Below are 18,051 nucleotides of genomic sequence, written 5' to 3' on the forward strand. Positions count from 1 at the left end.
GGCTTGTAGGCAGGAGCAGGCTTGTAGGCAGGAGCAGGCTTGTACTCGGGGTACTGGGCTTCACCCTCATAGCTGACCTCAGCCACGTAACCAGAGTCGCCATTGACAGTGTAGGCGACCTTCTGCAGACGACCGTCGGGAAGGAGGACGTAGTAAGATCCCTGGGTGTCGTATCCGTCACGGGCCTCTTGGTGACCAAAGTCGTTTCCGGAGTAGTCGTCCTTCACGGCATAGTTGAAGTCGTACTTAGCGGGAACCTAATGAAAATAGAATTAATATGTGTCGAATAGAACCAATATTATACAGTTCATTTATAGGATAAGAAAACAAGTTCATAATTGATACTAATCGAGCTTACATCATAGGTTGCCGGAGGAGCATATCCATAAGAAGGTTGTGAAGGAGCAGCCAGAGTGACGGCTACAAGGGCGAGAGCAACGACGGCCTGTAACATGAACTCAACAATGAAATATTTTATCTATTAATCTATTTATACATGCATATAGATAAACATGCGTGTACATACATATATAAATACATACACGTGTGTGTGTATATATATATATATATATATATATATATATATATATATATATATATATAAAGATGCTTACATATGTATAAATAAATGGGATAAAGGCATCAACAAACTCCTGCATTTTGACAAAACGACTATGATAAAGATTTTTTACCTTAGTGAACATGATGAAGAGGATGGATCAAATGTGATACATCGAACTAGGCTCTGGTACCTTTTATACTCCGTGTCCCTCACAGACACGCCCCTTAGTCCCTCCCTCTCCCTCTGTTACCTACCTTAACCTTGGTATGGGTGAGGGTAAGGATTTGATGAGTTGAGGTGTGATTGAGGGTGATTTGGACAATATTCCTTTGATGAGGTAAAATCGTGCCGGTCATTTTTTTTTTACGCTGAGAAGTAGATTAGAAAAGAAATGTTTATGTCTATGACAAATAAGTCCAAAACTATAAATGAACACACGCACACACGCATGTGTGTGTGTGTGCAGACTTGTATATATATTACTGTATACGTATGTGTGTATGCATGTGTGGTTGTGTATGTGTGTGAAATGAACCATATACATAATGAGTGAGTAGACTAATCCTAAAAGTGTAGCCATTACAATCGGCAGAAACAATCGAATGTGTAGTGGGTAAGGTTAATACATATATTAATATACGTGCTGTGTGCACACGGATACGCAAACACACGCATATATATATATATATATATATATATATATATATATATATATATATATATATATATGTATATATATATGTATATATATATATATATATATATATATATATATATATATATATATATGTACCCAAATTGTATATATGTGTATATATATAAAAGTATATATGCACCCATACACAGACACACACACACACGCATATGTATATATGTAATATATACATACATAAATACATACATATATATATATATATATATACATATATACATATATATGTATATGTATACACACACACACACACACACACACACACACACACACATACATATACATAGTTACATGTATATACATACATACACAGGTATATGAACATACAAGTGTGTTTATGGACTCATGTAGATAAATACAGATGGATAGATAAATGAAAAGAGACAAATAGCTAGTGATAGAGGAAAGCGATGTAAGGACAAATAATGGATAAAAAAAAAAAAAAAAAAAAAAAAAAAAAAAAAAAAAAAGAATTGACAAGGGCATTTATCTATTCAATTTTTTCTAACATTGGGTAATTTCAGTTACCTTATCAATGCAGTTAAGCTTAAGGATGTGATCACGTATGGGAGCAGCCATGAACCCACGAATGTTGGAAGCTCTGATTACAATGGCCGGGGCACAAACTTTAGGTATATTTGCTCTTCATATCCTGTTTTACTTGATATAAATTGCATCGCCTGAGTGAACGATTCTGATCCGCCGAATATTGCAAGATCCAAAATTAATAAGAGTAATTGTGATACTTGAGAAGCATGGGCATATTTCCGCTAGAAAATATCTGAAATGAAATGGTTCTGCCTTACATATTTTCATTATGGTTATCATGGCCAGAACTTATGAAGAGACATATCCGTGTATGGGAGTAGGGTGGTTGAGATATTGAATTGAATGCTACTTAATGATGATGATAATCATGAAAATAATAATGATAATACGAACAAGAAATTTTCGCATAACTGATGTGCCAAATGGCAAAATATACGGAGACGGACTTGCCGGCTGAGAGTCGTTTAGGACCGTACGCAACCCCAGTTAATGGTTATTTCCCCGTGCCCACATCTCAATGAGGACAGCTATAGTATTATGTATATAGTTTCTGATGTTACTTCAAACAAGTCACAATAATTGTTAGAGTATTGGAAGATGGAATCAATATGGAAATCATTATTAAGTTCTCATCTACACTGACAGATGTTTCTGCAATGATGTTTTACATTTATTTTTTGCTTTTTTGCTCTTTTGCTTTCACCTAGAAGCTTCCAGTTACAGATAGCAGCAATTTATATATTTAAGATTTCAGAAGAAATTTTAAACTATGTTTTTGCACACTATTTCACTATTTGTAAATGATGAGCTTCCTGTATCTGCAGTGTAATTGGCAGTTCATAAAATCGCCTGTTACTCGAAGTCGAACTCACTCATACAGGGTAATGTGGGTGGCTGATTATAACTTCACAACTGTAAGTGTTTGAAATCACATGTTATTTAGATTATATATATATATATATATATATATATATATATATATATATATATATATATATATATAACCTCTCAATCTTTTAGGATAGGTAATACAAATGAATGGTAATAGAATTTTCGTTTAATTAATAAATAGTCATCAAATGTATATTCAAGTTTGTTTCATTTAAGCATAGGTAGGAGCAGGATTGTAAGCAGGGGCGGGCGTGTAAGCAGGGGCGGGCTTGTAAGCAGGGGTGGGCTTGTAAGCAGGGGCGGGCTTGTAAGCAGGGGTGGGCTTGTAAGCAGGGGCGGGCTTGTAGGCAGGAGCAGGCTTGTACTCGGGGTACTGAGCTTCACCCTCGTAGCTGACCTCAGCCACGTAGCCAGAGTCGCCGTTGACAGTGTAGGCGACCTTCTGCAGACGACCGTCGGGAAGGAGAACGTAGTAAGAACCCTGAGTATCGTAACCGTCGCGAGCTTCTTGGTGACCGAAGTCGTTTCCGGAGTAGTCGTCCTTTACGGCATAATTGAAGTCATACTTGGCAGGAGCCTAAGGAAAAGTGAAATTAAGATGTATCACATATGAACATTGGTAACAATTTGTATCTTGATGAAATATATGTATAAAATTATCGGTATAGGAATGTTTTTCTTACGTCGTAGGTTGCAGGAGTATATCCGTAGGAAGGCTGTGAAGGAGCAGCCAAAGTTACAGCCACAAGGGCGAGAGCGAGGACGGTCTGAAATAAGGCATACACTTTAAAGTTTTGAAAATAATTGCTAATGTAATATAGTACATGCACCCGCACACATACATACATAATATATTTGACTTTGGGCGGTAAACATTATGCATTATGAAAAGGATAAGGGATTCTCACCTTAGTGAACATGATGGTGAAGATAGATCGAGTGTGATACTCAGAACATCGAGCGTTGGCTTTTTACTCGTGACAGAAAAAGAACGCCCTACGCCCCTCCCTTTCTCCTGTAACCAACCTTTACCTTGGTAGAGGAAGACGTAAGTACTTTCCGTTGTTCGAAATGAGAATGATAGTCTTTGTCGAATCTATCTAATCCGTGTGTGATTTTGATTTCACCTTATTTTCTGATTCTCTCTCTCTCTCTCTCTCCCACACACACAAATGAAGATATATAAAGATAATTTGTGAGAAAGAGATAGACGGAAGCGTCTTTTTTAAGCAGCAATTATCTGTTTATTGTCGTTTCTTTTCTTACAGTTAGAAATGACACAGCAAACTAATATTGTCTCCACAACATAACAATAAGGTGTTAATATCAGACTGCGACAAGCAGCGCAGTGGCCTTATGGCAAGGAAAACTGCAAAATTTAAGTGTATCTTTCACAAAGATTTTTATGATTATTCTCTTTTTGTAGTAGCACTTTTTTTTTTTTTGTCTAAATAGCTTGCAGGTTAATGATCACTTGAAAGCGATGGTCAAGGTTAAAATACAAGAGAATATTACAATTAGTTTTGAACCATCAAATTTCCTCCACCGTACGATGTCTTATCCTTAACACAAATACAGTTGCAGCAAAATGCTATGGTTTTATAATGTTAATCAAATGTTATTGATTTAAATGCATTGCCTGAATGGAGCGATTCTGATCCGCTGAATATGCTATATCCAAAATGATAAGAGTAATTGTGATACTTGAGAAGCATGGTCATATTTCCAATTACAAAATTTAAATGAGATGGTTCTGCCTTACATACTTTCATTAAGGTGTCATGGACAGTACTTATGAAGAGAATTCACGGCATGACTTACCAATGACACATCAGTGTATGGGATGGGGTGGTTAAGATACTGAATGATAATGTATAATGGTGATACTACAAATAAAATTTCGTATAGCTGATGTGTGTCGACAGAGCCAAACGGCAAAACACCATGCGGAGACGAACTTGCCGGCAGAGTCGTTAGGACTTGCAATGATGAGTTTTACATTTTTTTCGGTTTTGCTTTCACTAAGAAGCCTTATCACACGTAGCAGCAACTTATATGTTTAGATTTCGATAGACATTTTAGACGTTTGTCTGCACACTATTTCATATTTATAATGATGAGCTCCTGTATTTGCAATGTATTTTCAGTTATAAAATCGTCCCATTCCTCATGCCTAAATTCACTTATACGGGGCGATGTAGGAAGGTGATTATAACTTCACAATTGTAATGATTTGAAATGGCGTGTTTAGAGTACACACACACACACACACACATTATATATGTAAATATTAACCTTGCAATCTATCAGGATAGGTAATAACAACGTATGTGTTAAATTTTCGTTTAATTAATAAATAGTCATCAAATGTATATTCAAGTTTGTTTCATTTAAGCATAGGCAAGGGGTACGAGGTTCACCATCGTAGTGTGTTTGTGCGTGCGTGTGTGTGTGCGCGCACACACCACACACATGTACATATATATGTAGATATGTATATACAACACACACACACGCACCAACACACACACATACACACACATACAGACACACATCTGTGTGTGTGTTGTGTATTTACTTCAGAGTATACCAATCGGTCGTAAGGCCATACTGAATAGGTTCAACCGTGTCGTAAAGGCTATTTAGTATCTTCCAGAGTAAAATTATTTCCCCTTCCCCTTCCCGCTAACATAAACCTGACCAGTAGGTGCTAGAAATGTCGGCTGTTTTCCTCCTAAACATGAATTACTGCTCAAGAAGAATGCAATGACGTGAAGAGTAGCCTTGCATATTGCTTTTACAAAGGACATGTTATATAGGTTCAATCATGCTATGAGGATATATTAATAGCGTCCCGACTAAATTCCCCCTCCCCTAACACGATACACCTCAATTAGGAGAGGATTTTTTCCTACTGGGGAATAATAAGGTCTGCTGCTGATAGTAAATATGTAAATAGATAAACTAATTGATGAGTTTCATATTTGGTAATTGCGTAAGCACACACACATACACATCTCAATTACACTTCTGAGAATGGTACTTCCATAGAATGCATGTACATACCTACACTTATATACACTCTCAGGCACATAAGAGCACGAATACTGTCCACTCGTAACACCGTTATGAGACAAAAATATGACCTACCCTGGCATATTTTCTGAATGGCTTACCATTTCTAGGAAATCTCTTTATACTGTACTCTTCACCCGTGTTCGTAGTCGTTTCCTTCTGTTAAGGATGATTAAATGTCATGTAGAATCTAAACATCTAACTCTAACCGTGCCCAATACCCAACGTGTAATAAATAGACTCTAGTTGAGTTGAGCCACGCAGCCACATCGCGTTGTATGTAGGTGACTGAACAGCGTAGCTGAAGTCGTACTTAGAATAGTTTGCGAGTTAAACAATAAGAAATTCTAAATTAAGCTTTCACTAAGCAGATTATATTACAAAAATCCTTAGAAAGTAAATATTGCTTACATCATAGGATGCCGGAGTAATCGTAAGAAGGCACCTGAATGAGCACACAAGTGCGAGAGCGACGGCGGTCTGAAATAGGGAAAAAATCATTAATATACAATGGATACAGTAATTATGTATGAATATATATAATACATAATGTATAAACATGATAATACAAACTACATCATACTTATATACACACATCTGTGTGTGAAGTATATGATATGCTTATATAATATATCTCACTTAGACTCGTACCTACCTTGGAAAACATGTTGAAAATAAACGATCGACTGAGATGCATCAGACTCGAGGCGTTGCCGTTTTATACAGCGTGACTCTCGTAAAAACTCTCCTCAGCCACTCCATTTTCCACTGTCCAAGACCTCTCACCTTGCGACGGCAAAGTGAGTAGCATACCTTAATTACCTGAATGAAGTGTGAGTTCGTATGCCGTTCCCTGAGATATTATTCTATGGTTTCCTATGTATAGAGGTTGGCTAGAATCTGGACAAATAAAACTGTTTCAGGACAACACCACAGGGTAGGTATACCGAACGATCACTAAAATCATAGATGGTAAAATGGAAAGAATTGCTAAGGTTTGAAATCGGTTGAACTCCGACCATACTTTTAATTCCATCAAGAAGTTAGTAGGTTGATCTGTATGTATTTGAAATTGAAACACACAAACCACAATACACGCACAAGACACAAATTATGGATAAATGAAAATAACAAATATATCTTTCACATGTTAGGATGTGACATCACTATCGAGATTGCACAGTTAATGGAAGAGTCATTTAGACCCATAAAAGAGCCAAGTACACATTAAGTGATAATATATACAGACATATAGAGTAACGATGTATCATCATATTACGGAAAGTATATATTGTAAACAGACCGAGGGTAAGGGGTCATAAACAAGTACAATGTGCTCCAAATAAGAAAAGGGAAAAAAGTTTTGACTTATAAGATAGCATGTTACAGGGAAGTGAGCACGAATATCGAAAATTCGCAAATTTCTTGTTTGTGCTCCTTCTACAATATATCTGATTCATCTGTTGAATATATATTGAATATAGCTGATTTATGTATCTATGAAGCTGATTTATCTATTGACTGAATGAACAAACAGTCTTTAAAAGATAAAGAAAGCATGATTTTCTAATGTATTTCTGCATATCACAGAGCCAATAAAAACGACCAGTTGAATTTATTGAATAGCTTTGGCTTATGGATATAGTTGATGAAAACAGGCAGTTCTGCAATAGTCTTATTTGGCATCAAGAAGCATGTCAAATAATTTGATTCCGTCCGATATATCAGATTTCACACAACAGACCACACACTAAAACACTCACGCGCTGCGCCCGCACTACCTCAACTTCTATTCTGAGGATAAAATATAGAAACGACTTTTGATAGGCTTCGTTTAATAAATATTCCTTGTAAAATATTGGTTTAATTTAGGCGTATGTAGGTTCAGGTTGTAGGCAGGGGCTGGCTCGTAAGCGGGGGCGGGTTGTAGGCAGGAGCAGGCTTGTAGGCAGGAGCAGGCTTGTACTCGGGTACTGGGCTTCACCCTATAGCTGACCTCAGCCACGTAACCAGAGTCGCCATTGACAGTGTAGGTGACCTTCTGCAGACGACCGTCGGGAAGGAGGACGTAGTAAGATCCCTGGGTGTCGTATCCGTCACGGGCCTCTTGGTGACCAAAGTCGTTGCCGGAGTAGTCGTCCTTCACGGCGTAGTTGAAGTCGTACTTAGCGGGAGCCTAATGAAAATCGAATTAATATGTGTCGAATAGAACCAATAATATACAGTTCATTTATAGGATAAGAAACCAAGTTCTTAATTTATAGCAATTGAGCTTACATCATAGGTTGCCGGAGGAGCATATCCATAGGAAGGCTGTGAAGGAGCAGCCAGAGTGACGGCTACAAGGGCGAGAGCGATGACGGCCTGAAACATGAACTCAATAATTAACTGTTTTATCTATCAGTCTATCTATACATGCATATAGATATACATGTGTGTATATGTATATATAAAGATGTTAGACATGTATAAACAAATGGGAAAAAAGCATAAACAAACTCCTGCATTTTGACAAAACGACTATGACAAAGATCTTTTACCTTAGTGAACATGATGAAGAGGATGGATCAAATGTGATGCTTCGAACTAGGCTCAGGTGCCTTTTATACTCCGTGTCCTTCACAGACACGCCCCTTAGTCCCTCCCTCTCCCTCTATTACCTACCTTAACCTTGGTATGGGTGAAGGTAAGGAGTTGATGAGTTAAGGTGTGATTGAGGTTGATTTTGACAAAATTCGTTTGATGAAGTAAAATCATGCCGGTCATTTTTTTTTACACTGAGAAGTAGAGATTAGAAAGGAAATGTTTATGCCTATGGCAAATAAGTCCATAACTATAAATGGACACACACACACAAACACAAGCACAAACACACACACACACAAACATTTATATTTGTGTGTGTGTGTTGTGTGTGTAGATTTACATATATATATATATATATATAATATACACATATATACTGTATATGTATGTGTGCATGGATGCATGTGTGTATGTGAGTGAAATGAACTACATACATAATGAGTGGGTAGACTAATCCTAATCGGCAGAAACGATTGAATGTGTAGTGGGTAAGGTTAATACATACATTAATGTACATGCTGTGTATACACGAACACGCGTACACACGCATATGTGTAATATGTAATATATACATATATATTCACATATATATGCACACACATACATATATATATGTGTGTGTGTGTGCGCGCCCACATATATGTATATATATATTTATATATATATGTATGGATATGCATACATACACCCACATATGTATATATATGTACACACACACATTCACACCACACACACACACACACACACACACACACACACACATATATATATATATATATATATATATATATATATATATATGTATAAATATATATATACACATATGTGTATATAAACACACATGTATATATATATACATACATACATGTGTGTGTGTATGCATACACATATATGTATATATATTATATGTATATTCATACAGCCAACACACACACACAAAAGACATAGATACATGCATATACATACATACACAGGCATATGAACATAACAGTTGTTTATGGACCTATGTAGATGTATACAGATAGATAAATGAAAAGAGACAAATAGCCAAAGACAGAGGAGGAGAGGGAGGTATAATAGCACGAGAAAGAATCTGACAAAGGCATTTATCTATTTCTAACATAGGGTAATTTCAGTTGCCTTATCTATGTATTTAAGCTTAAGGATCTGATCACGTATGGGTGCAACCACGAATCCTTGAATGTTGGAAACTCTGATTACAATTGCCGGGGCACAGACTTCAGGTATATTTGCTCTTCATGTCCTGTTTTACTTTATCGCCTGGTGAAACGATTCTGATCCCCGAATATTGCAAAATCCAAAATAATAAGAGTAACTGTGATACTTGAGGAGCATGGGCATATTCCAACTACAAAATATCTCAAATGAATTATGGTTATCATGGCCAGAACTTATGAAGAGATTTCGTGGAAAGACTTACCGATGGCATACCGTGTATGGGATTAGGGTGGTTGAGATATTAAGTTGATGCTATTAATGATGATGATAATCATGATAATAATAATAATGATAATACGAACAAGAAGTTTTCGCATAACTGATGTGTCCAAGAGTGCCAAATGGCAAAATATACGGAGACGAGCTTACCTGTGGAAAGTCGTTTTGGACAGTACGCAACACAAGTTAATGGTTTTCCTCGTGTGCACATCTCACTGAGAACAGCTATAGTATTATGTATAAACAGCCTCTGAAGTTACTTCAAACCAACTCCAATATTTGTTAGAGCGTGGGAGATGAATTCAATATGGGAATCATCACGTTCTCATTCGTACATATAGATGTTTCTGCGATGATCGATTTTTACATTTTTTTCTCTTTTTACTTTCACTTACAAGCCTCTAGTTACAGATAGCAGCAGTTTATATATCTAAAATTTCAGAAATTTTAAACTATATTTGTTTGCACACTATTTCACTATTTCTAAATGATTAAGCTTCCTGTATTTGCAGCATAATTGTCAGTTCATAAAATCGCCTGTTACTCGTACCCAAAGTCACTCATACAGAGTAATGTGGGTGGCTGATTATAACTTCACAAATGTAAGTATTTGAAATCACTTGCTATTTAGATTATATATATATATATATATATATATATATATATATATATAATAAAACACACACATCATATATAAACATATTATCTATATATATATAACAATCTTTTAGATAGGTATACAAATGAATGGTAATAGAATTTTCGTTTTATTAATAAATAGTCATCAAATGTATATTCAAGTTTGTTTTCATTTAAGCATAGTAGGAGCAGGATTGTAAGCAGGGCGGCTTGTAACAGGGGTGGGCTTGTAAGCAGGGGCGGCTTGTAAGCAGGGCGGGCTTGTAAGCAGGGGCGGCTTGTAGCGCAGGAGCAGGCTTGTACTCGGTACTGAGCTTCACCCTCGTAGCTCCCTCAGCAACGTAGCCAGAGTCGCCGTTGACAGTGTAGGCGACCTTCTGCAGACGACCGTCGGGAAGGAGAACGTAGTAAGAACCCTGAGTATCGTAACCGTCGCGAGCTTCCTGGTGACCGAAGTCGTTTCCGGAGTAGTCGTCCTTCACTGCATAGTTGAAGTCGTACTTGCTGGACCTAAAGAAGAGTGAAATAATATGCATCAGACATGACATTGGGAACGATTGTATCTTGATGAAATATATGTATAGAGTTATCGGTATAGGAAAGTTTTCTTACGTCGTAGGTTGCAGGAGGAGCATAACCGTAGGAAGGCTGTGAAGGAGCAGCCAAAGTTACGGCCACAAGGGCGAGAGCGAGGGCGGTCTGAAATTAGGCATAAATTTTAAAGTGTTGAAAATAATTACTAATGTAATATAGTACATGCACCCGCACACATACATACATGTGTGTGTATGTGTGTCAACTAATATATTTGCCTTTGGGCGGTAAACATTATGCATTATGAAAAGGATAAGGGATTCTCACCTTAGTGAACATGATGGTGAAGGTAGATCGAGTGTGATACTCAGAACATTGAGCAGTTGGCTTTTATACTCGTGACAGAAAAAGACACGCCCTCCGCCCCTCCCTTTCCCTCCAGTAACCAACCTTTACCTTGGTAGGGGAAGACGTAAGTAGTTTCCGTTGTTCGAAATGAGAATGATAGTCTTTATCGAATCTATTGAATCCGTGTGTGATTTTGATTTCACCCTATTTTATGAATCTCTCTCTCTCTCACATATACATGCATGTGTGTAAATATAAAGATGAAGCTATATAAAGAACAATAACAATATTGAAGTTAATAGTGCTTTCACAAAGACCATTGTGATTATCCTCTGTAGTAGCACTTTTTATATTTTTCGTTCCTAAATCAGCATACCGGTTAATGTTCACGTCAAATACAAGAAAATCTGTATATTAATATATTCTATAATATATATATATATATATATATATATATATATATATATATATATATATATATATATAAACACTCACACACGTGCGCACGCACGCGCACACACACACACACACACACACACACACACACACACACACACACACACACACACACACACACCACACACACACACCACACACACACACATACACACAATACACACACACCTATATAGTTACATGCATATGGACATACGAGCGTGTTAATATTCTTATGTATATAGATAAATGATAGAAAAATGAAAAGATAGACAGATAACCAGAGATGAAGAAGGAGAGGGAGGTAAAAGGACATATAATGGAACGAGAAATGATTTGACAAAGACCGTCATTTTTTTATTTATTTTTTTTTCTAACATTATGTTATTTCAGTTGCCTTATCTATGCAGTTAAGCTTAAACATCTAATCACGTATGGAGCAGCCATGAACCCATGAATCTGGAAACTCTGATTACAATGGCCAGGGTGCAGACTTGAAGTATATTTGATATGCATGTCCTTTTTTGCATCGCCTAGGTTAAACGATTCTGTCCACTGAATATTGCTAGATCCAAACTTAATAAGACTAATTGTAATACCTGAGAATTATGGACATATTTCCAACTACAAAATATCTAAAATTAGATGGTTCTGCCTTTCATACATTCATTATGGTTATCATGGCCAGAACTTATGAAGAGAATTCGCGGCAATGCCTTATGAGAGTAGTATGGGAGTAGGGTGGTCGAGATATTGAATTTAATCTTACTTAATGATGATGACAATCATGATGATAATAATAATACTAACAAGGATTTCGCATAACTGATGTATGCCAAATGGCATAATATACGCGGAGACGAACTTGCCGCGTTTAGGACCGTACGGAACTCAAGTTCATGTTGTTTTTTCGTTGCACATCCATTGAGGGTAGCTATAGTATTCTTTATATAGCTAATGTTATAAACAGCTCTTGAAGTTACTTCAAACAGCTCACAATATTTGTTAGTGGTGGAAGATGGAATCGATGTAGGAATCATCATCAAGTTTTCATCTGTACGCACAGATGTTTCTGCAATGATGAGTTTTACATTTTTTTCGCTTTGCTTTCACTTAGAAGCCTATAGTTACAGATAGCAGCAATTTATATATCTAAGATTTCAGAAGACATTTCAAATTATGTTTGTCTGCGCACTATTTCACTTTTCTAAATTATGAGTTTCCTGTTATTGCAGTGTCATTGGCAGTTCATAAAACTGCCTGTTACTCTTGCTTAAATTCACTCATACGGGGCGATGTAGAAGGCTGAATATAACTTTACAACTGTATTTGACTTGTTTTATATATATATATATATATATATATATATATATATATGTATATACATATATATATATATGTATGTATGTAAATGTAACCTAGCAGCCTTTTAGGATAGGCAACAAAAATGAATGATGATAGAATTTTTGTTTAATTAATAAATAGTCATCCAGTGTATACTCAACATTGTTTCATTTAAGCATAAGCAGGAGCAGAGTTGTAAACAGGGGCGGAGTTGTAAACGGGGCGTGGCTTTAAGCGGGGTGGGCTTGTATGCTGGGGCGGCTTGTACTCGGGGTACTGAGCTTCACCCTCGTAGCGACCTCAGCCACGTAGCCAGAGTCGCCGTTGACAGTGAAGGCGACCTTCTGCAGACGACCGTCGGGAGGAGAACGTAGTAAGAACCCTGAGTATCGTAACCGTCGCGAGCTTCCTGGTGACCGAAGTCGTTTTCCGGAGTAGTCATCCTTAACGGCATAGTTGAAGTCGTACTTGGCAGGAGCCTAAAGAAAAATGAAATTAATACGTATCAAATATGAACATTAACAACGTTTTGTATCTTCATGAGATATATGTATACAGTTATTAGTATAGGAATCTTACGTCGTAGGTTGCAGGAGGAGCATATCCGTTGGAAGGCTGTGAAGGAGCAGCTAAAGTTACGGCCACAAGGGCGAGAGCGAGGACGGTCTGAAATTAGGCATAAACTTTAAAGTTTTGAAAATACAAATGTGATATAGAACATGCAACTGCACACACACAAGCACACATACATGTATATGTATGTGTGTAAACTAATATATTTGACTTTGGGCGGTAAACATTTATGGAGTATGAAAAGGGTAAGGGATTCTCACCTTAGTGAACATGATGGTGAAGGTAGATCGAGTGTAATACTTAGAACATCGACCAGTTGGCTTTTATACTCGGGGCCGAAAAAGACACGCCCTCTGCACCTCCCTTTCCCTCCTGTAACCAACCTTTACCTTGGTAGGGGAAGACGTACGTAGTTTCTATTATTTGACATGAGAATGATGGTCTTTATCGAATCTATCTAATCAGTGTGCGATTTTAACTGTTCACTTATTTTGACCTCTCTCTCTCACCCCCCTCTCCCTCTCTCTGTTTCTCTCTCACACACAGATACAAGTGTGTGTAAATATAAAGATGAAGATATATAAAGGTAATCTGTGAGAAAGAGTTAGACACAGCGTCTTTTTAAGCAGTGATTATTCTTGTTTATTGTAGTTTCCTTTTCTTTGTAGTTATAATTGACAAAGCAAACTAATATTGTTTCCACAGCGTCTGAACAGCTGAACAATTACAAGAAAAAAGGAACCGAAGTTCGAAAGGAGAAGAGCAGACGTAGGATCTAGTTGCTGGGCACCTAGCGAAAGTGATATATTAGTATGTGCAGCATTTGCTGGTTATAATTATGGGTGATGTCGTGTTAGGCAAAGGGGCAAGTCAGTCGTATTTATTTAAGTAATAAAATAGGGAGTGCTTGGCCTGTGGATTTATTTGATTGATTGATTTTTATTAATTATTTAGTCAATCTTCGAGTATATCGGGGGAGGCGGCTCTCGCCTGGGTCGTAGTAAACTACGAGGCCACCATCTGTGTTCATCTGTCTCTTCGTGAGTCTCCGAGATTCCTGCGTAGTTTGCGTCTTCATTGTAATCGAGACGAACCCAAAAATTAATGGCCAGTCTGTGTATTCTTGTGTTCAGTAGTTCCAAGTTATATTGATGAAGTAGTCTTATAGAGGGGCGAGGGTTGGGCCATCTCACCCCTTTTATCCACAGCAAAGCTATGTTTTATATGGCCAGCGGTGCTAGTATTGAAGAGTGGGAGATGACATTTAGTGGGATCTGTGGGTATTCGATACTGGCCCGACCAAGGCTTTGAATAGATGGAGTTTGGTCTCTTCTGACCACCCGTGAATCTTCTCAGCTTTGTGAGGATGGTTTTAGCTTCTGTCCTCCATTCTTTGATAAAGGAGGCGATATCAGTTTTTGTGATTTTCAATCCTAGAATTTTCCCTTCATTGGTGAAGTTTACAGCTACATTTTCCAGGTTAAGGACTCCTGGTTTGGTTCTGGTATTACTAGAAACTTGTCGATGTTGATTTTGATTTTCCAGGCCTTCTAAAACTGGCTAATAATACTAATTGCTCTATCGGTTGTCAGGCATATAAAATTATGTCTAGGTGAGGGGTGACAAATAATTTGTGTGATGTCATCTGCATAAATAATGTAGTTGCTACGTATTTGAGATGCCGGTATGGATGTGGTATAGATTATGTACAACATTGGCGAGAGAGTGCTGTGCTGTGGAACCCCACTCTGAAGCATGAATTCATTGCCAACTATTGTGTTCAGTTTTAATATTAGTTTTCTGTCATCGAGAAAATTGCTTACTAGTCTTGTTTTAGGTGTGGGAAGATGGAGTTGTATGAGCTGATATCTTATTCCTGGGTGCCAGACTTTGTCAAATGCAACATCTCTGATGATGGTGACTTTGTTCTCATTTGCTAAAGCCATTTTTCTCGAGGTAGTTACGTAGTCTTTTATTGATTATTTTCTCCATAAGCTTGACAGGTATTTCTAGGTATTGCCAGTATCTTAGGGCTCTTTATTTATATCTTCGAATTGCTTGTTGCCAAGGTGATCATAACCATGAGTGTCGGGGTGCATTTCCTGAGGTTTTCAGTTGCCTCAAGAATTTCTTGGGGGTCTTTTACTTCTTAAAAATTTTCTGGGTAAGTTTCCCATTTTTTCCCATGTTTGATACTTCTATCGTTCTGTTTGTATTTCCCTGTATCGCCGTCTGAGTTCCTGATTCCATCTCCTTGCACTGGCCAATCATTTGGTCCCCTGGGGCTGGGGGTTTGTGGGAATTTTCTAATTTTAGAATATGATGGGGGGTAACGTGGGGTAGGCCTGTGGGGAATACTTTCTTTTCTGGCTTCTAGTATGTCTTTAAACCATCTTTCCGTCTTCTGGACTATATTTTTGGAGAATCTCCCGTTTAGTTTCTTGTCTTCTCTGTTGTTGAGTATATTTTTGAATTTTTCCTAGTCTGCATTCTTGTAGCAAGATGTTGGGGTTCCGGGTATGACAACAGGATTTGTGGAGATATCCAAAAATGATTGATAGGGGATCACTTCTGGTGATGTCTCCTGGTGATAGTTAGTTTTTTTGGTGGGCAATCTTTTTTGAAAAGATCGGGTAGGCAGATGGCGGCATTTCCCTTACAGAGGGGGGAAAGTCGGGCCCAGGTGTGATAGTTGTCCATCTGCCATGAGTTGAATGATGCATTTCGCGACTTATTTTTCCCTGGTAGAAAAATGTTGGCTCGTGGTTCAGGTTACCTGATGTAGCCCATTTTTTAGCCCTCAAGAAAAATTGATTTTTTAAGATTTCTGCCGCGTCAACAGTAAGGTCATTAGGGCAATCCCTTTGTAAATGAAATATTAAAATGTTTAAAACTATAAATAGAATCTTAAAAATAACAAACACAAATAAAAATCAAAGCATAAAATTATACCTAATGTAAAAAATTATTGAAAAACATTATCAAAATTTAAATTTTTTTAAAATATATCCCCCAAAGGAAATAATAAACCTCTATGCAAAATCCCCCCCCAATACATTCTTAGTGTATAGGGGGGAACAAGAATCGTTTGGTTGGGGAATGTGCACATTTTACACATGTGCGATCTTTAAAGGGCCCCTTTGGCCCCCCTCAAAAGTGCTTGATTTTTAGCCTCATGGGCCATGACTCGTCTTGTGTGCCCGATTTTAGTTTTTTTTAGGCAACTTTACTTTTTGGGTGGGATGGATGCTATCACCCAATGCCAAGGGCATTCTAAACTCTCGCATTATTTTTGGAGAAACCTCCATTGTTCTTTCCATTTATCGCGAAGACAAATCCTGATGCTAGGTTTCAGGTCGGTGTGTGGGGGAAAAACGAGCAACAAGGGGTGAGCGGCAGCTGCCTTGGCCTTCTGATCGCTTTTATTCCCCCGACAAACATCGCTGGCACCAACACAGAGTTATCTTTTTATGTTTGACATCATGAAGCCCAAACTTGAACCCCCCTCACTAATGGATTTTTATGAGTTTTAAACTTTGATGCTGTAAAGGCAATACGAGAGTCACAATAATCACAATAGAATGGTCATAAAATCCCTTTGTATCTTAATCTGCAATAACTTCAGTGAAGCGAGGTGCTTTGAAAAATGACAGACGCAGTTTCCCTTTTGCTCCTGCTGCAAAGCCCCCACCATTTTCAGATTTCGAACTATCTGCATATATTGGTCAGATCCTTTGGGACTTAGAAATGTGTGAAAAATCCTCTCTGACTTTGCTTAGATCTCTCCCATTTCCCAAATTTTGACCAATCCAGTCACTTGATTAGTCAAGGGGGGGAAATTTGGGGGGTTCAACAGCCAAACTTAGTGAGACTAATTAAGTTTTCTACAAGATTCCCATTTTTCCCACCAAGATCGGGTATCCCCCAAGGGGGTTGAAAACCCAAACTGATGAGGAGATCCTGGGGAAACCTTTTAAGTCTCGGTAGAAAAACAGGTTCATGTAGTCCCTGTAATGAAAAAGGGGTTTCCCCCCCAAATACAGGGGCTCCACAGGGGAAAAAAATGAAAGCCCAGTACAGATTCTGAGAGCTTTATTTTGAAACCGAGTCCAACATCCCGGGGAAAAGGGGAGTTTGCAGTAACTTATAAATAAGGGTGGGAAAACTGAGAAGCGTTGTGCGGTTGCACCCAAGGTAAAGTGAAAGAACCCGCAAAAAACTAAGAGCTTTTTTAGCCTTCACTTTTAAATTTTTTTGGGGGCACCCATGTAATCTTTAGACAAAAAAAAATTTTTTAAAAGACCCGGGGGGCCCAAAAAAATTAACTTCAAAAAAACCCTTTTGG

At 37.7% G+C, this 18,051-nt stretch overlaps 3 protein-coding genes across 3 annotated transcripts in view; all 3 read right to left on the reverse strand.

Moving 5' to 3' along the window:
* LOC119595841 (cuticle protein 7-like) overlaps nt 1-719 on the reverse strand; it is an 816-nt gene extending 97 nt beyond the window's left edge. The window contains exons 1-3 of the mRNA XM_037945035.1: nt 693-719; nt 359-445; nt 1-257 (exon numbers count right to left, since the gene is read on the reverse strand). The exon at nt 1-257 is cut by the window's left edge and continues 97 nt beyond it. Coding sequence (XP_037800963.1) covers nt 1-257; nt 359-445; nt 693-704 — 356 coding nt within the window. The 5' untranslated portion in view covers nt 705-719. The remainder of the gene's footprint in view (nt 258-358; nt 446-692) is intronic.
* Nucleotides 720-2,862: 2,143 nt separating this feature from the next.
* On the reverse strand, nt 2,863-3,654 carry LOC119595824 (cuticle protein 7-like). The gene is made up of 3 exons (XM_037945011.1): nt 3,623-3,654; nt 3,398-3,481; nt 2,863-3,291 (listed from the first exon to the last, which is right to left on the reverse strand). The coding sequence occupies exons 1-3, from the start codon at nt 3,632-3,634 to the stop codon at nt 2,926-2,928; spliced, it is 462 nt and encodes a 153-aa protein (XP_037800939.1). The 5' UTR covers nt 3,635-3,654; the 3' UTR covers nt 2,863-2,925.
* Nucleotides 3,655-7,623: 3,969 nt separating this feature from the next.
* On the reverse strand, nt 7,624-13,981 carry LOC119586730 (cuticle protein 7-like). The gene is made up of 3 exons (XM_037935461.1): nt 13,967-13,981; nt 8,067-8,153; nt 7,624-7,965 (listed from the first exon to the last, which is right to left on the reverse strand). Exons 1-3 carry the CDS (start codon nt 13,976-13,978, stop codon nt 7,624-7,626), a joined length of 441 nt encoding a protein of 146 aa, XP_037791389.1. The 5' UTR covers nt 13,979-13,981.
* Between the last annotated feature and the right edge of the window lie 4,070 nt (nt 13,982-18,051).

The sequence above is a fragment of the Penaeus monodon genome, chromosome 3, assembly GCF_015228065.2.
Source record: "Penaeus monodon isolate SGIC_2016 chromosome 3, NSTDA_Pmon_1, whole genome shotgun sequence".
NCBI lineage: Eukaryota > Metazoa > Arthropoda > Malacostraca > Decapoda > Penaeidae > Penaeus > Penaeus monodon.

Bases quoted from the DNA above. Each gene is read 5' to 3' on its own strand.
- LOC119595824 (XM_037945011.1), bottom strand. The intron at 3,292-3,397 runs GTAAGAAAAACA...ACTTTTCCTTAG, and splicing joins ATACTCCTGCAACCTACGAC to GCTCCTGCCAAGTATGACTT.
- LOC119586730 (XM_037935461.1), bottom strand. The intron at 7,966-8,066 runs GTAAGCTCAATT...GATTTTCATTAG, and splicing joins CTCCTCCGGCAACCTATGAT to GCTCCCGCTAAGTACGACTT.